This window comes from Maniola hyperantus, chromosome 27 (genome assembly GCF_902806685.2).
Source record: "Maniola hyperantus chromosome 27, iAphHyp1.2, whole genome shotgun sequence".
NCBI lineage: Eukaryota > Metazoa > Arthropoda > Insecta > Lepidoptera > Nymphalidae > Maniola > Maniola hyperantus.
Window position 1 is genome coordinate 3,240,848 of NC_048562.1, and position 22,732 is coordinate 3,263,579.

At 38.1% G+C, this 22,732-nt stretch overlaps 2 protein-coding genes across 4 annotated transcripts in view; one reads left to right on the forward strand and one right to left on the reverse strand.

Annotated features, from left to right (window-relative positions):
• Cul1 (cullin 1) overlaps positions 1-22,732 on the reverse strand; it is a 192,536-nt gene that overhangs the window by 15,689 nt on the left and 154,115 nt on the right. Inside the window, exons 1-6 of one of the 3 annotated variants that reach the window (XM_034982479.2) lie at positions 10,603-10,838; positions 8,440-8,641; positions 2,625-2,707; positions 1,878-1,971; positions 721-816; positions 101-247 (exon numbers count right to left, since the gene is read on the reverse strand). In XM_034982479.2, the coding sequence (XP_034838370.1) occupies positions 101-247; positions 721-816; positions 1,878-1,971; positions 2,625-2,707; positions 8,440-8,517 (498 nt within the window). In that variant the 5' untranslated portion in view covers positions 8,518-8,641; positions 10,603-10,838. Of the gene's footprint in view, positions 1-100; positions 248-720; positions 817-1,877; positions 1,972-2,624; positions 2,708-8,439; positions 8,642-10,353; positions 10,516-10,602; positions 10,839-22,732 lie in introns of those variants that run through there. The other 2 variants (XM_034982480.2, XM_069507919.1) reach the window with 2 other exon arrangements.
• Positions 11,283-17,242, forward strand: LOC117994546 (LHFPL tetraspan subfamily member 2a protein). The gene is made up of 5 exons (XM_034982481.2): positions 11,283-11,580; positions 12,400-12,518; positions 13,213-13,323; positions 14,791-14,904; positions 15,461-17,242. The coding sequence occupies exons 1-5, from the start codon at positions 11,405-11,407 to the stop codon at positions 15,601-15,603; spliced, it is 663 nt and encodes a 220-aa protein (XP_034838372.1). The 5' UTR covers positions 11,283-11,404; the 3' UTR covers positions 15,604-17,242.

The following is a 22,732-nucleotide window of genomic DNA, read 5'->3' on the forward strand; positions in this document are numbered from 1 at the left end:
ATACAAGAAATACTAGAGTGATGAGAGCAATGCGTTAGTAAGGAGAAACGCCACTAGTGCAACCTTAAGCTACCTTGTCACCGTCTTGTGGTCGTCCTACCTTCCTTCCCTCCTCACACTCGCGCTTCACCCAGTGCCTGTTGAGGTACGCACATATGCCGTTGAGGACGCGGGAGGAAAACTGATACTCCTCCCACTGTTTAGTGTAAAATGCTAATACATCCTCGCCCATTAGGTCTGCTCCGTTCTGTAATATAAATAAAGTTTTATGGTATTAAAAATAAAAAAAATAAAAAATAATGGCTGGCTCAAAGCTGTGATAGCCTAGTGGTTAGGACATTCGCCTTCTAATTGGAGGTCGGGGGTTCGATCCCGAGCACGCTTCTCTAACTTTTCGGAGTTATGTGCGTTTTAAGTAATTGAATATCACTTCCTTTAACGCTGAAGGAAAACATCGTGAAGAAATCTGCATGCCTGAGCGTTATCCATAATGTTCTCAAAGGTGTGTGAAGTCAACCAATCCGCATATGGCCAGCGTGGTAGACTATGGCCAAAACCCTTCTGTCTGAGAGAAGACTCGTTCTCTGTAGTGAGCCTGTTATGGTTCTAGAGTGATCATGACTAATGGCTGGCTTTCCCGGACATTTCACATTTCAATTTTGGATGAAATCAAAATAGTTGTGAATAGCAGAAAACTAACAACGGTAATATTAGACGTACCTTGAGTAAATTAATAAGATAGACCCTCAAAAACTCGCGTAGCCTTTTGTATAGTTCCAAGCCTACCAACTGCGCGCCGCCTTGGACTTGCCCGCCCTGGAAAAAAAGAGGGTTCGACTTAGTTTCATTAACATACTAGCGCCCCGCCCCGGCTTCGCATGGGTGCAATGTAGATACTAATGTGGTGTCATTGAGGTGTCATTGCCTCGGAAACTCACAAATGAGAGGATTTTTTTCCGACCTAATTCACATTATTTCAATTTCTATAGAGATCTCTAATTTTTTGAGAGTTAAACTATAGCTATAAACCTTCCTCTTGAATCACTCTATCTATTAGTGAAAACCGCATTAAAATCCGTTGCGTAGTTTAATAAAATAAATAAAATAAATAAATAAACTTTTATTTCAGGCATAAGTACACCCATTAAAAGATCTGCGTTCATACATACATACAGACGCGGGAAGCGACTTTATTTTATAGTATGTAGAGAAGCGCAGCTGATAGCTGATACAGATGATAGCTTAGTGGTTAGAACGTCCGCCTCCTAATCGGAGGTCGGGGGTCCGATCCCGGGCACGCACCTCTTAACTTTTCGGAGTTATGTGCGTTTTAAGTAATTAAATATCACTTGCTTTAACGGCGAAAACATCGTGAGGAAACCTGTATGCCTAAGAGTTCTCCATAATGTTCTCAAAGGTGTGTGAAGTCTACCAATCCGCACTTGACCAGCGTAGACGGTGCCCTAAAACCGTCTCACTCTGAGAGACATGTGTTCAGTAGTGAGCCGGCGATGGGTTGATCATGATGATGATGATGAATACAGGCATCCATATAAGTAGATTCCTGCGGTAGTGGAGCGGTGCGGGGCCAGCATGGCAAACTGTGGCCTAAACCCTTCTAACTCTGAAAAGAGACCTGTGCTCTGTAGTGAGCCGGCGATGGGTTGGTCATGATGATGATGATGAAATACAGGCATAACGCATAAGAAAGTTCCTGCGATAGTAGAGCGGTGCGGGGCCAGCATGGCAAACTGTGGCCTAAACCCTTCTCACTCTGAGAAGAGACCTGTGCTCTGTAGTGAGCCGGCGATGGGTTGCTCATGATGATGATGATGATGATGATGATGAAATAAAATAAGTAAGACGTGGGTTCATACCTTCCTGCCGCCGCCATAGTTGGTCTTGTTCGAGTTGGACCTCGACATGGGCGAGCTGTTCTGGTGTACTGACGTGCAGTAGTTGTATACATGCCTGGATATCGAGTTAAAGATTTTATTTTCCTCCTCCCTGGAGGTCAGACGGACTTGCGATCAACTAAAAATTATGTGTCGAATTTTGCGAGGAGATGGCAATGCTCCAGACCTTCATGACCAACTCTGTCGTATACGTGTCCCTAAAAACAGTAATCTTTGTCCACGAAAGAACAAACTTTTCGTGGTCCCACATCATCGCACTGTTGCTAGAGCTGTGGCACCTATACCGCGTTCATTGGCATCGTTCAACACGCTTTTGGACAATGACGCTCAATGGGATCCATTCAATGACGATGTATAACTTTGATTCGGGAGTTACTGAAGTGCGCGGAGAGCATTGCATGAACAGGTCATTCAATGTTCTCAGCGTACATTCCAAATCCTTGAATGTTTTATCTTGTTATATGTTTAATTTTATTATAATAATAGTAATAATTACAACAGAGTATTACAGTATTAAGGCGAAATGGGATTGAAGTTGTATAAGGGTGAGAAAAGTCATTTATGGGAATGGGTATAAGTTATAACGTTTTAAACAAGAAATGCCTTTACACAAGTTTAAAAAATCTATTAAAAGTAATGCTCCTATTGTGGTACGGAACCCTCAGTGCGCGAGTCTGACTCGCACTTGGCCGGTTTTTAAAAGGATACGTATAAAAGTCCATGTATCTGTTCCTCACGATGTGCTGTCTTCTGTACACCAATTCGATGCCCTCTTGCAGATCACCCCATATCTGAAAACAACAAAACAAACAATGGTACTGATTCTGAGCACAATTAAATTTTAGAGTGTTCACATCCTCTTCTTACTGATGTTATATGAAAAGGACAGATACAGCTTGACAGTTTTTAATTTAATTTAAGCTGTCAAACCTTGTGACTTTAGCTGCCAGTCGCAGCAGCAGAGCCTACTGTTTAAATTTGTAGCGTGCACTAAAATTTAGTCTTTAAATGTAACTAGATGATGCCGGCGGCTTCGTCCGCGTGAATTTAGGTTTTTAAAAATCCCGTGGGAACTCTTTCATTTTCCGGGATCAAAAGTAGCCTATGTCCTTCCCCGGGATGCAAGCTATACCTGTACCAAATTTCGTCAAAATCGGTTGAACGGATGGGCCGTGAAAGGCTAGCAGACAGACAGACACACTTTCGCAATTATAATATTGGTATGGATATAGAAGTATGGATGGATGTTTCGTCTTTTTTTAGCAATATTAAAAAGAAAAAGATGGCAGATACTTTAAATTTAGTTTAGAGAAACACAACAGAATCGGTGCCAATTAGAGCCTCAATAGCTAAACGGTTAAAGGAGCGGACTGAAATCCAAAAGGTCGCCGGTTCGAACCCCACCCGTTGCACTATTGTCGTACTTATTCCTAGCACACGCTTAACGCTTAGTTGGTGGGGAAAGGGGAATATTAGTCATCATTGACTAATATTCTTTAAAAAAAATTAAATCATTATTATGGTTCCATACCTCGAAAAACAAAGAACCCAAGACAGACAGACAACAAAGTGATCATATAAGGGTTCCGTTTTTCCTTTTGAGGTACGGTACCCTAAAAAATCGGCGTCACGCTGCCCCAGATTTCCTTCGATGACGTAAATCATTTTTTTAAGTATAATTGTAGTATTGTACACCTGAGGTATAAATTACATGTCTAACGTCTTTTTACGTCAGTTTACATCTATTGTGTAATTTACACGTAATACTGACTCATTAACACTTTCTTTACATCGTCACATAATCACTTTACATAGTTTAGTTTTACTTTTTGATACAACCAGCCGCAAAAATGCACATTTTAGTAAGTTTTTCGAAAATAGTAAACTAATCATACATCGAAGGCTCATGGTAATGAGCTTTGGCGCGCATAACATTTATGCATCTACTTACATGTTTTTCTATAAAAACTTTGGTAAAAAATACTCATTTACTTCATATTTGTGCAAATCTGGGAAAATTCAGAAAATTATCTGTCAGGAACGCGCAACGAGGGTTCCGTAATTCAGTCGTATTTTTTCGTCATTTTGCATGATAACTCAAAAACTATGATGCATAAAAATAAATAAAAATCAGTTTTAGAATGCACAGGTGAAGACCTTTCATAATATGATACCCCACTTGATATAATTATATTACTTCGAAAATTTAAAATACTAATTATTAGTTTATGACCACAAATAATTTTTTTTTGTGTGATGTAACGACAAATTCACGGTTTTCAGATTTTCCCCTAATGCCAGCTATAAGACCTACCTACCTACCAAATTTCATGATTCTAGGTCAACGGGAAGTACCCTGTAGGTTTCTTGACAGGCCGACAGACAGACAGACAGACAACAAAGTGATCCTATAAGGGTTCCGTTTTTCCTTTTGAGGTACGGAGCCCTAAAAATGTCCAAAATCTCGTTTACTTATAAAAAGTTAACAACCAAACGATATTTTTAATGCAGTACTTGGAATCATGCCAACGGAATGCCAGCGTTTTATGAATAAAATCTTCTATGACTTACATATCGGAACAGTTTTGAGTGAGCTATATTTAGGCATAAAGAGTGAAAAGTGCTTAGAAATTTGTATAGTACGCGAGCGCGACAGGTCGAAATGGCAATCGGGGAGGGCTCGCGTGGACTACCAAACTCCTATTTCACCCCCTTAGAGGTTGAATTTTGAAAAATCCTTTCTTAGCGGATGTCTACGTCATAATAGCTAACTGTATGCCAAATTTCAGCCCGATCCGTCCAGTAGTTTGAGCTGTGCGTTGATACTTGATAGATCAGTCAGTCAGTCACTTTTTCCTTTTATATATTTAGATAATCCTTTACATTGTAATAGGATTTTTCAAAGCTTTGAACTTGTTCAGAGGCATCTCCAATATGTCTTCTGGAAGCTTATTATAAATTGCCATCTCGACCTGTCGCTAACTGTCTCAAGAGATTTGCTACTGTCCCACTTAGCGACCTCTAAAGTTAAACGTGCGAGTGTCGCTCGTGTTGTGCAAAACAAAGAAATATACAGTTACGTAAATTAACGGCGGTTCGCAAAATTATAATCTAGAATACCTACATACTACCTACGTTGCAACTCACAAGTGGGTCACAGTGAGTCAAGTGTGTGAGACTAATAGCTAAACTAAACTGACTGACTGAATGTTGTTTTATTAGGACAACTAGTCTCGCATGCTGTCTGTGACTCTATCACCACTTTTCTATTGATTTAACGTCTTCGACTTCGTCCGCGTGGACTACACAGATTTCAAACCCCTATTTCACCCCCTTAGGGGTTGAATATCCAAAAATCCTTTCTTAGCGGATGCCTACGTCATAATAGCTATCTGCATGCCAAATTTGAGCCCGATCCGTCCAGTAGTTTGAGTTGTGCGTTGATAGATCAGTCAGTCAGTCAGTCACCTTTTCGTTTTATATATTTAGATTTTTTTTTAAAATGTGAAGTCTGCGAATTCGCACTGGGCCAGCGTGGCAGACTATGGCCTAAACCCTTCTAAGAGACTCGTGCTAGGGTGCCAGCACTCGATAGGTATAGGCGGCGCAAGACCGTGGCGTGTGGAAGTAACTACAATAGACCTATGTCCAACAGTGGACGTCTATCGGTTGATGATGATGATATTCGTGCCAAGCACAAATAGCGCTCAAAGCGCAATAGCGCAATAGTAAGCGCGAATGTGCCGGCCAAACAATTCGCGATATCACGAATCATTTGCCGAATCCCGATAGTGGAGTCAAACCATTAGGCACTCCCAGGCCCATCTTTCCCACTGGACACTCTGGGCACGTGCCCAGGGTCCACGATAGATAGGGGCTCACTAGTCCCTGCCAGATCACCAAACTATAACCGACCGTATTTTATTACCGAAAAACATTTATTTCGATAAAATCAAAGGTCAAAAAGGCCCACTCAAACAGAGGACCATAGAGATGGTTAACTATAGTCCTGACTTAGGTAGGTATATTCGATCCTTCTTGTTTACCCCCGACCCACTACTCTGTCATGGTCATAGGGGCCCAATTATTCTAATGTGCCCAGGGCCTCCAATAGGTTAAAGATGGCCCTGGGCACTCCTACTTAACGTTAGCAGTTAATGCCGTTCATACACGATCTGACTACGTCATAGCGTCGATAGAGATCGATAAATCATTCATCAGGTCAACCTGTCAACCACTGATCGATATCAGACTGTTTTGGTCTATTTTTGTACCAATAGATATTGACGATAACGTCGATAACTGTGAAGCTACTTTCTGTCTAGTGTCTAGGAACCATTTTTGTGATTTACTATTTTTTTTAATACAAGTTAGCCCTTGAGTGCAATCTCACCTGGTGGTAAGTGATGATGTAGTCTAAAATGGAAGCGGGCTAACTTGGAAGGGGGGGTTAGTAAAACTGCCATACCCCTTATTGGTTTCCCTAAAGCCATTCATACACGATCTGACTACGACAGAGCGTCGAAAGAGACCGATAAATCATTCATAGGGTCAACCGAACCAAATATGCCGCCAATCGATATAGACTATTTTGGTCTATTTTTGTACCAAGCGACATTGACCATAACTTTGTGGTGTCTGTCTAGTGTCTAGGAACCATTTTAGTGACCTACTATTTTTTTAAATTCCATTATAAGTTAACCCTTGACAGCAATCTCACCTGGTGGTAAGTGATGCAGTCTAAGATGGAAGCGGGCTAACCTGGAAGGGGCACGGCAGTTTTTATTAAACCCATGCCTCTTTGGTTTTTACACGGCATCGTACCGGGACGCTAAATCGCTTGGCGGCACGGCTAACTAGCCACGACCGAAGCCTCCCACCAGACAAAAACAGAATCAATGCCATTGTATGATAAGGTACTATTCCAACCTTTGTTTAGGATTGCCTTTATCGGTGTTTTTAATAATAAACACGCATTACCTACTAGTATTAGATAAAATGAAAGTATTATATAGATAAAGACCTGCAGTGACATAGGCTACTTTTTATCCCGGAAAATAGAAGAGTTCCCACGGGATTTTTAAAAAACCGAATTCCACGCAGACGAGGTCGCGGGCATCAGCTAGTAGACTATATTTTTGATTATTGATCCCTATGAAAACTGTAATAAGCTACCTTGAAAAAGGACCCCGGATGGGTTCGAAACTAGTCGGGCTAACGTCGACTAAACACGTGAGTACAGCCGGGACACATATTATTTAGAATGGAAATCACTCACGATAGTTTAAACGCTAAAATAAGCTACCCGTGCGAAAAAGGGCGGGTCGCAAGTCTTTTAATAAATCTTTACACAAAGATTCGGTCAGAAGTACCCAGGTACTTCTGACCGATTTTAATCGGAGTCAAGCGTTATCAATCAAAGCCCTAGGGCACACGTGATCGGAATACCTGAATAATATCGTCACATTTAGTCGCACGTGCCTGGGGGGAAGCCTGTGGGGTACGTCTTAAGGCTCCCCCACACAGGCGCGTTATTATCGGTCGATAATATCGCATGCGTTACTGCGATATCTGTTTTCAGTACATTTTGTATTAGGATGGGCATGTAGTTACACACTGCTGCGAAAATACGTCCTACTTCCATTGCGGCGTTATTATCGCAGCAGTGTTTAACTACATGACCATCCTAATACAAAATGTACTGAAAACAGATATCGCAATAACGCATGCGAAATTATCGACCGATAATAACGCGCCTGTCTGGGGGAGCCTTTATTCTATACTTCTATACAACTATAGCTAATTGGATCAAATTATCCAATTTCACAATAAGTGACGTATTTATTTGTTCCAGATTATTTTAGTGTTAGAACTATCACGAGTGATTTCGATTACGAATATAGATGCTTCCGGATGTAACGTGTGGTTAGTCGACGTAACGTAAGCCCGACTGGTTTCGAATCCACCCGGGGTCCTTTGTAGGGTTCCGTACCTCAAAAGGAAAAACGGAACCCTTATAGGATCACTTTGTTGTGTCTGTTTGTTGGTCTGTCAAGAAACATACAGGGTACTTCCCGTTGACCTAGAATAATGAAATTTGGCAGGTAGGTAGGTCTTATAGCAGACATTCGGGGAAAAATCTGAAAACCGTGAATTTCTGGATTAAATTGTGGTCATGAACTAATATTAGTGTTTTCAATTTTCGAAGTAAGACAACTATATCAAGTAGGATATTATATGAAAGGTCTTCACCTGTGCATTCTAAAACAGATTTTTATTTATTTTTATGCATCATAGTTTTTGAATTATCGTGCAAAATGTCGAAAAAATACCACTGTAATACGGAACCCTCGGTGCGCGAACCTGTTTCGCACTTGGCCGGTTTTTCACGGAGAGTCTCAACTATCAACCGCGACGCGTTTGCGAGCGGAGTTCATGCATAGTTCATACAACATGGTAATTAAGAGTATATTATATTTTGACATTGATGTCAAATGTATCTTGACATGGGTGTCAAACGTACCTGATCCAGGTCAATCGGGCGCGAGGGAGGCGGCGGCTTGAGCGCGTTGGAGCTGCTGGAACTCATCTTGTCACTCATTGGTTGCACTGCAGCTCATATACGATTTAACTATGTCACTTGATTAGAGTAGCTGTTATTTACAATAACATAATTTGTTACTAGATTCTGTTGAGGGCACGGTTGTTTTGTTGATGGCTGGTTTCTGGAACAAAGAAAAATGTGTTAAAATATACTTAATCTTATAAAATACTAACTTACTTCAGCGGGGCCCTCCCCGCAACTCACGCACAACAGACTGAAACGTTTAAGTGCGGAAACCAGTTCAGAATGAAGAAGAAGAAATTACTAGCTTATGACCGCGACTTCTTCCGCGTGGACTACACAAATTTCAAACCCCTATTTCACCCCCTTTGGGATTGAATTTTCAAAAATCCTTTCTTAGCAGATGCCGTCGTCATAATAGCTATCTGCGTGCCGAATTTCAGCCTGATCCATCCAGTAGTTTGAGCTGTATATTGATAGATCAGTCAGCCAGTCAGTCAGTCAGTAACCTTTTCCTTTTATATATTAAGATTAACAAATACAATGAAACATGAATTCAGAATGTTTTAAAACCTGTTATTTATTTACAAGAGTTCAATAACTTTGTGCAGTAAGATAAATTATAATACTTAATTAATTATTCAAGGTGCTTTAAAAAGGATATGTGTACAAAACTACTTCCTTACTTCAACCAACATATAAGGATGTTATTTAACTGATATTATAGATATCATCATCATCATCAACTGATAGACGTCCACTGCTGGACATAGGTCTTGTAGGGACTTCTACACGCCACACCTGAATGCACCGGCTCCCTGCGACTCGTCTGATGTTGTCCGTCCACCTAGTGGGGGTCTTCCAGTGTGTGGTCACCATTTATTGCATGACTAAAGATTTATTGTTTGACTATTTAACTTATGACCTCTATAGCTTAGTCTTAGAAGATAAAAGGTCTGGGGGTTTGATTCCTGACAGTAGCAAATGAGGAACTTATAATAAATATAGTTTGTTGCATGGGAGCCCCCTCAAATATTTATTTTATTCTGGTTTTTAGTATTTGTTGTTAAAGCCGTAACAGAAATACATCATCTGTAAAAATTTCAACTGTCAACTATCACGGTTCATGAGATACAGCCTGGTGACAGACTGACAGACAGCGGAGTCTACTACTAAGACTCCGCTATTCGGCTATTCTATATTATATATTCCGCTGTCTTATTTTACTATTTGTGTATGGAACCCTAAAAAACTGAGGTTATAACAACATTCAAAGTTTACATTATTTGTATGTGTCACACTTAGCATTCTTGTAGGAATCTTGTAGTTTGTGATATAATATATATTGGTGGAGCTATTATATTGATATTGGATCTACAACTACTTATCAAAATTTAGGGTTAATAAAATTAACTATATGAAATTCATTAAATAAGCAATTAAGTAATTAAAAACAAACTGTATTTACAAAATAAACTCTTTGTTTCTATTATTAAGTGAGTCACTTGCACTTTTACACAAGTCTAAAATTAAAACTATGTCAAGAGAACAATCGAAACCTAACTGCATTTCTAACAAAACTCGCTCAACAACAGTTAAGCCCATTCAAGCATGAACTGTGGTATTAACATATTGACTTCGACAGTTGTCTGGTGAAAAAAAGTAAAACATTTTCGTCGCCTAACTTACTAAGTACCCTCTGTAAAAACCACCATAATACTTGACTAAGGTGTAGGAAAACATCAACTAAGCGTAATAATCAGTCTAATATAGAGAAAAAGTAAAAGTATCACAAAGGAATCAGGATTTTGCAATGAGCAAGGGCAAATTATCGTGGTTTTTTTTTACTTCCTCTACCCGTCTACGACTTACCTTTTGGACGCCTTAACAAAATATTAACATGGCACCGTTTTGAACACTAAATTAAACACTTAAACTAAAGATTTGTTGAATAAAAAAATAGTAAAATACACTGATTTCATCACTTGAACGAATATTCAATACATATGTTTGTACATCACTGTCATTTGACAGATATAACACTACGAAATGAAAATCAATCAACAACCGCATAATCTACGCTAAATTGTGTACATTTTAAATTGGTATCATTATACTTACGTAGTGAGCACTCTTTTTTACACTGTCATCGACCACATTTTATTTTGATATTTTTAACACTGCACAAAACAGTAACACGTAAAAACCACTCCATACAATATCTTACAACTTTTTGTTAATTAAATAGATATCATAGCTGCGAAATAAAGTTTTATTAGGCCCTGAATCTATTAATTATTTTACGATTCACGCAGTCACTTCTTCAAATGAAAAGACATTAGAGAAAGAGCAAGGACTAGAGCATTTCTTTGTGAGAAACTGAGACAACGATATCGATCAATAGTTGTTCTCAACAGACACTAGATGTCGCTAGTCTATATAAGTTGCATTCAATTTAATTTTTGCTTCTAATGGAAGCACCACACGCCTGTGACAAACAACAAACACAGTAACTAGTTATTTGGCTATGGATTCGGATCGATCGACAAGCGTTGGTTGGCAAGCTGTATGCTTGCCAAATGGTGCGATCCATATTCCATAGGCTTTGACTATTGTTGGTTGTTTGTCACAGGCGTGTGACACCATGCATGACATGCCTGCTAACAACCGGAGCATGTAAAGTACAGTTAACAGTAAAAATACCTTATAGAGAATAGACTATAAAGAATAGAAAAATACAACTTGTCTATGTCAGTATGGCCTACTAAATCACAGTACCTACTAAATTGACAGATGACATTTCCATTGTTGTCAACAGAAATTTACGAATAGTTGTTTGTTGTTATTTTTAAACTAATTCATTATTGTTTAATAACATAAGTACCAAAACTGGTGCTAACTATCTCAGGGACGATAATTTACTATGTGCTACGTAATTATTACTGGTCGCAGCCTAGCATGGCTGCTGTTGAGTTTGGTTGCGTTTATGCTAATTTTAACCGGTATCATGACACCAAAGTGGCTGTTAGGGCAGCCCGTTGTATTAAATGAGAAGAATGTCACGAAATTCTACGTCCCCAGCGTCGGGATATACAATAGGTTTGTGTTTTTAGATGTTTTGCTGAGAGTACACCGAACCATAGTTCATTGCGTCTCGAAAGACTAGCTTGTACAAATTGCTTTATGTGGTAGATCTCTGGTTTACGGTCTTTAGACCCCAACTTCTGGCACTATAGTTGTTGCAGGATTCATGTATGTTTCTTTATCCCAGCATAAGTTCTAAATGCTTGAACAGATTTACATGTATGGCATATCGTTAGAATCCTTACATCACCTTGAGTGACACAGGCTATAAATTTTTTGAAAACATTTCAGTATCCCAGCTGTAAGGTGCCATTTTCAAACGTGAAAAATTTTACTTATTAGTTCACTAGCTGATGACCGTGACTATGGATTTACGACCCTATGGATTTAGGTTTTAAAAAATCCTGTAGAAACTTTGATATTCCGGGATAAAAAGTAGCCTGTGTAACTCTCCAGGTCTTTAACTATACCCATTCAAAAAATCGCGTCGATCCATTACTCCATTGCGACGTGATTGAAGGACAAACCAACAAACCTACAATCAAACACACTTTTGCATTTATAATAAGGGTACTGACTGTCAGTTCCCACCCGTTACCTCCTGGAATTGCTCGCAATCTCTCCGACTTTAAATTAATATTATAACAAGAAAGACATAAAATGAACTACTATGTAGTTAAATAAAGTAGGTAGTAGTTATTATTCATTTTGTCCTGTAATTGGTGTAAAACATGGCTACTTAGTCGCCGATGGTAGTATATAATTGCTATGGGGCTTGCATAATTAATTCTAGCAGGATAGCAGTGTTTTAGACTTGTTACTAATGAATTACAGATGCATACGTATGAGACATGACCGTTACAACTGCGCCCCATTCTCACTGTACGGACTGGCTACAGATTCAGAGGTGTACCCTAAGCCATGGAAGGCGGCCTTGTTCTTCTTGTCTTTATGTAAGTACAGTGTTTTAGGCTGAGATCTATAGAGCGCACTTTGACTTTGCTCAGACTTAAGGTAAGAGTTGATTAGTTCATGACCACATTTTAATTTTTTTGTGTGATGTAACCACAAATTCATGGTTTTCAGATTTTTCCCCTAATGTCTGCTATAAGACCTATCTAGGACCTACCTGCCAAATTTCATGATTCTAGGTCAACGGGAAGTAACCTGTAGGTTTCTTGACAGACAGACAGTCATGAACAGTCACAACATGAAATTTTCGTGACAAGAAAGTGATCCTTTTTTCCTTTTGAGTTATGGAACCCTCAAAACTATCAAACTGTGTCTGTCAAGTTTAGTTGTGATAACCAGTACCAATGGCACCGATTCCGTTGTCTTTCTCTAAACTAAATTTAGAGTATCTGCATCCTTTTATTTTTAACAATGCTAAAAAGGGACAGAACATGAACATTTAAAGACTCTAAATTTTAGTGCATGCTACAAAAAACAGTAGGCTCGCGACTGTGCACTAAAATCACGGGTTTTACCATCTAAAAATTAAATTTAAAACTGTCAAACTGCGTCTGTCCTTTTCATATTACATTAGTAAGAAGAGGATGTGAATACTCTAAAATTTGGTTGTGCTCAAAATCAGTAACAATATCTAATTTTAGATATTTATATATCTTGTTATGTACCTGTTTGTAGGTGCAGCTATACAATTCGCAACAGTATTAGCAGGTGTCATGGCATGCTGCGTCCAGTCAGTTTTTAAGAAGAGTGTTATTTCACTGGCAGGGGCTACACAGGCTTTGGGAGGTTAGTAAAAGTCTAGACAGATTCTTGACAGACAGACAGTTGGGATGTAGTTGAAATAACTGCATCGTTTTGATGACCTCCCTGGTGCAGTGGTGAGCACTGTGGTCTTATTAGTGGGAGGACCCGTGTTCGATTCCTGGCAGGGGTTTGGAATTTTATAATTTCTAAATGTCTGGTCTGATCTGGTGGGAGGCTTCGGCCGTGGCTAGTTACCACCCTACCGACAAAGCTGTGCTGCCAAACGATTTAACGTTCCGGTACGATGCCGTGTAGAAACCAAAGGGGTATTGGTCTAATAAAAACTGCCGTACCCCTTCCAGGTTAGCCCGCTATCATCTTAGACTGCATCATCACTTACCATCAGGTGAGATTGCAGTCAAGGGCTAACTTGTATCTGAATAAAAAAAATCTTAACCGCCAACTGAGACATCCGAATTATTCCAACTTGGTAGAACCACAGAGTTTTTCCAGCACTTCCAAATTATTTCCAACACTTACCGCCGCACTCAGAGTCGCTTAATCGTTACTTAAGGCATTAATTGGTATGGATAAGGAATGCCTTAAGTAACAATTAAGCAATTCTGAGTGCGGCTGTTGGAACCACAAAAAAAATAGAACCACAGAGAAAGGATATTAATATGATTTATGATATACTAGCTGCCCTGGCGAACTTCGTTCCGCCTAACAGTCGATTCAAATTTTTTAATTTTTTCTCTCTGTAAGAACCATCCTCGTACTTCAAGGAATATTATCAAAAAGAATTAGCGAAATCGGTTCAGCTGTTCTCGAGATTTGCGATGAGCAACACATTTAGTGATTCATTTTTATATCATAGATGATATTACATATGGATATTGACAAAGCCATCATATGAAAGGGCTTTCTTTATCTTATTTATTTTCATGCATAATGATTTTTGATTTGTCGTGCAAAATGTCGAAAAAATACGACTGTAGTACGGAACCCTTGGTGCGCGAATCTGACCCGCACTTGGCTGGTTTTTAGGGTTCCGTACCTCAAAAGGACAAACGGAACCCTTATTGGATCACTTTGTTGTCTGTCTGTCTGTCTGTCTGTCTATCTGTCTGTCTGTCTGTCGGTCTGTTAAGAAACCTACAGGGTACTTCCCGTTGACCTAGAATCATGAAATTTGGCAGGTAGGTGGGTCTTACAGCTGGCTTTAGGGGAAAAATTTGAAAACCGTGAATTTATGGTCACATCACACAAAAAAATTAAATTGTAGTCATGAACTAATAATTAGTATTTTCAATTATCAAAGTAAGATAACTATATCAAGTGCGGTATCATATTAAAGGGCTTCACCTGTGGATTCTAAAACAGATTTTTATTTATTTTTATGAATCATAGTTTTTGATTTATCGTGCAAAATGTCGAAAAAATACCACTGTACTACGGAACCCTCGGTGCGCGAGCCTGACTCGCACTTGGCCTGTTTTTTGTTTCCAGGTTTCTTTGGCGTGCTAGGCCTGCTCCTATACCCCTGGGGTTGGGGCTCGTCCAGAGTCAAGCGTCTGTGTGGAGAGTACTCTGAACCTTACATTCCTGGAGAATGTTCTATTGGTAGTGTACATTTTTTATAATATCTAGCATATTTGGTTATAAACCATTTATTTTTGAAATATGAGTATTTTGATTAAAGGGCTGTTCTATCAAAAATGCTTGTGTTTTTACGAAATACTAGCTTATGCTCGCGACTTCGTCCGCGTGGACTACACAAACTTCAAAACCCTATTTCACCCCCTTAGGGATTGAATTTTTAAAAATCCCTTCTTAGCGGACGCCTACGTTATAATAGCTATCTGCGTACCAAATTTCAGCGCGATCTGTCCAGTAGTTTGAGCTGTACATTGATAGATCAGTTAGTCAGTTTTTTTATATATGAAATATTATAAAAATTGTAATTACGATTCGTATAATTTATATTTTATACATGTAAGTATATTAATTAATAATAATAACTATGTGGTTGACGTAGTGGGTAGCACGTATAATATTACTATGTTATATTATTATGACTGTTTTTTATCCAAGCACTGCGTGCTACTGTTAATATAACAACACCGAATAAATAAAAATAAAATAAATAAATAATTAATGAAAAAATATATTTCTACAGGATGGGCGCTATTCGTGACAGCTACAGGCATAGCACAGATATTCCTGGCCAGTGCATTATCAAAAACCGCCGACAAAGCGGCCAATTCCGACAAAGTTCAGTTCCAAATGGACGAAGGCAACCAACTGATCTGTATCGCTTGATCCCGCCATCTATCGGCCGAAGATCGGAACCTTCTGGTGACATAATTTTAAAAAGATTGTACAGATATTTTTATAGAATTGAATTTCGAATGTTTTTTGACATGTTTGTGATTGATTCGGGGACTCAAAATGTTTAACGCCTACTGATATTTTTGTCTCTATCGTTTGTATTTGATTACGTAACAGAGACAGCACTATACTAACTTCTTTCCGCGGATAGTATGTGGCTAGTGTATTGTCAAAAACCGCCGACAAAGCGGCCAATTCCGACATTTACATCATTACATCATTATACGACATTATATCACACATTCAGGTTATAAGATTTAGAATTTGCATAATATTTTGTTACCGATTATAATTTTAGTTTTATCACTACTGACATGACAAAATCAACACTGCCATAGTATTAAATTTTCATTTAATAGTATAGTCTTAAGGTGCATCCAGATTGTGTAAAATGTTATATAACTTTTATTGAGTAACATGTCTATAGTATTTAACATTGTTATATAACATGATTATAATATTATATCCATTTTATATTATGTTATTTTGTTTGGACACTCCAACATAATATTACAAATAAATATAAGTCCATTCTCAAATTGTAAACCATAGACTGAAATGACTTCCATTTTTTTTTAAATATAATAATATGGTTATTACATTAATATTGTCAATTCCTTAGTCACTGTTATATCAAAGAAATAGAAATTTCATAATACTCACATAGTAATATAAGTTTTATTAAGATTATACAATTATACATATTTGATATTACATAATATTATATTTTGTATGATGACTACTTTTTTATACAATGAAAAACCTAGTGATTAAGATTTTTTACTTATTTTTTAAATTAAATTATTTTTATTAATGCGGCTCTAAAAGTATACATTTTTTAGATTATAATAAAAAAATAAGACTTAAAAATTTGGCCAGTGCGCTATTAATTTCGCTTTATATGAAAATCAGTATTATTTTTTATTGGTTCTCGGAACAATATTTTGTGGTTGTTTTTGAAATCTCAAAATTTAATTACTTATTGGCTATGTAGTTTAAAGACTAAATCAGTGCTCTATGTATGTATGTATGTATGTATTACAACTTTTGGAAGTGTAATCTAGTGATTATTAAATAATATACTTTTTTTACAAGTAGGTACCTAATTTAATTATTTAATTTAGAATTTGTAAGAGCTAAAATTTTCTAAGCTAAAACACTATTTTTTTCTATTCTTTTTTAAATTGTACAATTTTGATAAGTAATTTATAATATTATACATCCATCTTTTCCTTGTATAATAATTTATACAAAACATTGTGAGTTTAAAAGTCTTATATCACATTTATTATGTGCTAACTGCTAGTACAGGTTACAATCCTAAACTATATCACTATTTAAAATATTTCAAATGTTTTTTTAAATATACAAAATGTGCCAGTTAAAATAACTTATACATTATATTATATTTACTGTCTATTATTATAATATAATATTCAATGTATACATAATATATAATGTTATCAGTGTGACAGAAAACTTACATTATAATTTATAACAATAGTTAAGTAAACAATTTGTATTTTTTAATATTTTAACTGTTAGCATATTTTATACCTTGTACTATTTTTGTCTGTATTTTTAGACATTTTTTACTATATTATATCAATTATACAACAACATTTTGGTGTTTTTCTTAACCTACATTTCTGTTGACAATTTGTTAAGTCATTTTTAGCCTAAAAAGGAAAAATAAAATTACTACTTTTAATACATTACAGGAAAGCATTAGGAAAGCTCATTAAGGGCCTGTTTGACAACCTCCAGATAAACATTATCAGCTGCTAGTTGGATCCGCGTGGATTTACATTTTTCAAAATCCCGCGGGAACTCTACGGGATAAAAAGCAGCCTATGTCCTTCTCCGGGATGCAAACTATATGTGTACTAAATTTCGTCAAAATCGGTTGACCGGCTGAGCCGTGAAAGGCTAGCAGGCAGAAAGACACACTTTCGCATTTATAATATTAAGTATGGATTAGGATGACTTATGACAGTCTGTTCGATAAAGTTTATCTGGAGGTTGTGAAACAGGCCCTAAGTATTTGTAGGAAGGTAGGTATAATGCGTACAAAATGAGGTCTCACTGTCACAAGTACGATTTTAGTCCTTCGACAGTGACTCAGCGTTAAAATGGCGAGTGAAATCTCATTTTATACGGAGGTACATACAAAGCAATTTTTAGAAAATATGACATGTGCAGTTTTAATTTCAAACAATTTGAATATGTTCTAACGCGGTGTCCTGCGTGAGCGACGAATACGACGCGACACGACGACGCGGCGTAATGCGTATAAATGGCAGTCTGCGGCGAGACGCAGACTGCCATTTATACGCATTACGCCGCCGTATTTATATAGGCCGCAAGCACGGTATGCCGTTGAGTTGATCGCGTTCGTCGCGTCGCAGAGTATTCGTCGCTCACGCAGGACACTAGGTAAACTAGCTGATGCTCGCAACTTCGTACGCGTGGATTTAGGTTTAAAAAAAAATCCCGTGGGAACTCTTTGATTTTTCGGGATAAAAGTAGAAAGATACTATCACTAAAACTACAAAATGGGGCAAATGGTTATTGGAACTAGATTGTGTTTAGATATTATAACATTAACGCTAAGTTTTTGCTATCTGTATCACACGACTTCGAAAAGTTAGAGGTGCGTGCCCGGGATCGAATCCTTGACCTCCCGAGTACGTGGCCAACGCCTTGACCAATAGGCTAGCACGATTCTACTAAGTATTAGTAGATCAGTATGTAAGGTAAACTCTTTTATGTAAATTCTTAGAGTAAATAATTTCATCACTACCCGTTTTATAAATGCGAAAATGTGTTTGTTTGTTGGTTTGTCCTTCAATCACGTAGCAACGGCGCAACGGATCGACGTGATTTTTTGCGTGGGTATAGTTTAAGACCTGGAGAGTCACATAGGCTACTTTTTATCCCGGAAAATCAAAGAGTTCCCACGGGATTTTTAAAAACCTACATCCACGCGTACGAAGCCGCGGACATCAGCTAGCAATTTAAATAAAGAAACAATGGTCGTCCGCCATTTCAAAAATCACAATATGGCCGCCAATTCATTAATTATGCAAGCCCCATAGCAATTATATACTACCATCGGCGTCTAAGTAGCCATGTTTTACACCAATTACAGGACAAAATGAATAATAACTACCCTACCTACTTTATTTAACTACATAGTAGGTAGGTCATTTTATGTCTTTCTTGTTATAATATTAATTTATAGTCGAAGAAATCGCATGCAATTTCAGGAGGTAACGGGTGGGCACTGAAAATCAGTACCCTTATTATAAATGCGAAAGTGTGTTTGTTTATTGGGGTGTTGGTTTGTCCTTCAATCACGTCGCAACGGTGCAACGGATTGACGTGATTTTTTGCATGGGTATAGATGAAGACCTGGAGATGTGACATAGGCTACTTTTTATCCCAGAAAATCAAAAAGATCCCACGGGATTTTTAAAAACTTAATTCCACGCGGAAGAAGTCGCGGGCATCAGCTAGTGTATAAAATCTTTTTTTTATAGACTAGCGTTTGGCTGCGATCAGACGGTGGCAAGTGATGATGCAGCCTAAGATGGAGCGCGCTTGCCTAGAAGATGCCTATTCACTCTTGACTTGAAGGTACCCATATAATCAACCGATAAGTAGACGTCCACTGTTGGATATAGGTCTTTTGTAGAAATTTCCCACGATCTTGGACCTCCTGAATCTAGCGGATCCCTGCGACCCATTTGATGTTGTCTACCTAGTGGGGGATTTTCCTACACTGCGCTTTGCGGTGCGAGTTCACCATGCTAGCGCCTTAGGAGTTAGGACCCCAACGTCGATTGGTTTTTTGAACAATGAACCCTGCCCATTTACACTTTTCAGATGATGATTCTTAATCATATGAATTTTTAATTAGAAATAGTAATTCATTTTCTTGGTAAAGTATGATACTTAGACAGTATGAAAATGTATAGAAGTCGTACGTTTGTATATAGGTTTTTTAGCCTTCATCAAATACCTACCTCTTCAAAGTTTCCACCAGTCCTTGGTCTATTGTATTAGATAATTCCACGTTGTCTGTCTTGTTATACATTATGACATTACATGTCGCCGTTTTCATATTATTTATAGAAGAAAGCTACAGGGTTATAAAGGAATTACTTAATTGAAAGAAAATTAGAAATTCACTTTATAATATTGACAAAATGATAGGTTTGATTTAATGAAATTTAAATTGATATCTGCATGATTGCACTTATATCTTTATTAGGTAGGTAGGTACCTACTACATGATGCCCTCGACTTCTATCGCGTGGATTTAGGTTTTAGCAGTACCCAGCCCTATGTCACTCTCCAGGTGTTTAACTATTTGGTATACCTTACCTACCTATCCGTGCAAAAATCATCAATATCGACAAACACACTTTCGCATACAAAGGTATTATTGCGGAAGGATGGGTAGGTCTAGGTAGTAAGGTAGGTGCTATGGATCATCTACCGCTTGTTGATCCCATTTAGAGCCTCAATAGCTCAACCGGTATAGGAGTGGACTAAAAACCGAAAGGTCGACGGTTCAAACCCCGCCCGTTGCACTATTGTCGTACCTACTCCTAGCACAAGCTTGACGCTTAATTGGAGAGGAAAGGGGAATATTAGTCATTTAAAAAATGGCTAATATTCTTTAAAAAAAAAAAATAGAAATTTAGGAGATTTAAAAAGTTCTAATATTTTTGTATCCGTGCGTGTCGCGAAAACGTTATTTTTCATTCATGTACCTATAATACATCGTAATGAATTGTCAAACTGTCATTTACACACAACCAAAACCACGACCCTTCCAAAACATAAAAAACTGACCAAGTGCGTCGAGTCAGGCTTGCGCACCGAGGGTTCCGTACTACAGTCGTATTTTTTCGACACTTTGCACGATAATTCAAAAACTATGATGCATAAAAATAAATAAAAATCTGTTTTAGAATGTACAGAACCCTTTCATAATAGGACACCCCATTTGGTATAGCAATATTACTTTGAAAGTCGAAAATAGCAATATTTGTTTATGAACACAATTAATTTATTTTTTGTGATGACGTAACAATAAATTCACGGTTTTCAGATTCTTCCCCTTATGTCTATCTGTTATAAGATCTACCTACCTGCCAAATTTCATGATTCTAAGTCAACGGGATTTACCCTGTAGGTTTGTTGACAGACAGACAGACAGACAACAAAGTGATCCTATAAGGGTTCCGTTTCTCCTTTTGAGGTACGGAACCCTAAAAAGGAATACCTAATTATTATGTTCAATATAGGTTGCATTCACATAGCTTGCAATATGGCGTTAGGTCGTGACTCGTGACATGCCATGGCTTGAAGGCGAGACTCCAAACGCTATTGGTCAATATCGACATGTGTTGCGTATGCGCAGCTTTTTGAGGTACTGAGGTATGTAGAACCTTTGTTCTACATACAATACCTAATTTTGTTTACTTACCCATCTTATTGTATGAAGCCCTATTGTATTTACTTACCCATCTTATTAGGTTAGTTCGTTTTTAGGGTTCCGTACCTCGAAAGGAAAAAAGGAACCCCTATAGAATCACTTTGTTGTCTGAATGTCTGTCCGTCATGTCTGTCAAGAAAACCTATACGGGTACTTTCCGTTGACCTAGAATCATGAAGTTTGGCAGGTATGTAGGTCTTATAGCACAAGTAAAGGAAAAAATCCGAAACCCGTGAATTTGTGGTTTGTGGTGCTTAAAAAAAATTTAAATGTGTTCATGAACAAATAATTAGTACATTCACATAGAATCTAATTGGAGGTAGGTAATCTACATTTTAATATTGTTATAATTAGTTAAGGTATTTAAACTAAGTGAGATATGTGAAGAGAGACATTTTGTCGTCACACCTCGAAATTAAGCTTTTGGTTCATTGTATATCATGAATTTTCGCAAAGTAACGCCTGCTTCTATAGATACAACAAAGAAAAATAAGTAAACATAAAGAATTTATCCTATTAGTGCAGTGGTAGCCTAGTGGTTAGGACGTCACGCACCTCTAACTTTTCGGAGTTATGTGCGTTTTAATTATTTAAATATCACTTGCTTTAACGGTGAAGGAAAACATCGTGAGGAAACCTGCATGCCTGAGAGTTCTCCATAATGTTCTCAAAGGTGTGTGAAGTCTACCAATCCGCACATGGCCAGCGTGGTAAGACTATGGCCAAAACCCTTCTCACTCTGAGAGGAGACCCGTGCTCTGTAGTGAGCCGGCGATGGGTTGATCATGATGATGAAAGAATTTATCCAACAAAACGTCCGATTTTGAAAACGGCCGCGGGCTAAAAATTACGGAATCAAAGGGAAAAATAGAAGTTGTGATTGATGACTCGCAGGAATCGAACCCCCGAGGAAACGTCAGTGCTAATCACCGGCCGCGCACGTGTGATTGATTTACGGTGTCTGCCGAGATCGAGAAAAATGTAGGTTTTTAGGATTTTTATACGAGTTTATAAAAGAAATTCGCGATATTGATCTTAGATTTCTCCAATCGATTAGATAGGTACTACGGGAAAACCTGCAGCCACGGAGTACAACTGCATCAATCTTTACTAGAAAGAGAGAACGAAATTACATCTTTTTTTAAATTTATAGATCTAGCGCTTGGCTGCAATCAGGCAAGTGATGATGCAGCCCAAGATGGAGCGCGCTTGCCTAGAAGATGCCTATTCACTCTTGACTTGAAGGTACCCATATTATAATTGGAGGGGAAAACTGATGCTGGAGGGGTGTTCCAAATCTTATCGGTTCGAATTAGAAACGAGGAGGCAAATCGCTTCGTCCGTATCCGTGGAATTTCGACTACGTACGGGTGCAGACCTTGCGGTACGATAGTAGAAAGGTGAAGGAGGAACCAGGTTGAAAAGTTCTTCGGCACACTCTCCGATAAATGCCGCACCAACCCGTGCTTTCGTGATTCCTTTCGTCAAAGGCTGCCTGGAAGAGATCGCTTTAGCGATAAGGCCGCCTTTGCATGCTACATCTATTAGATT

Excerpts from the sequence above, each read along its gene's own strand:
- LOC117994546 (XM_034982481.2), top strand. The coding sequence starts at position 11,405 with ATGTGCTACGTAATTATTACTGGTCGCAGCCTAGCATGGCTGCTGTTG. Across the intron at positions 11,581-12,399 it reads AGCGTCGGGATATACAATAG|ATGCATACGTATGAGACATG; the intron begins GTTTGTGTTTTT and ends AATGAATTACAG. Across the intron at positions 13,324-14,790 it reads GGCTACACAGGCTTTGGGAG|GTTTCTTTGGCGTGCTAGGC; the intron begins GTTAGTAAAAGT and ends TTTTGTTTCCAG.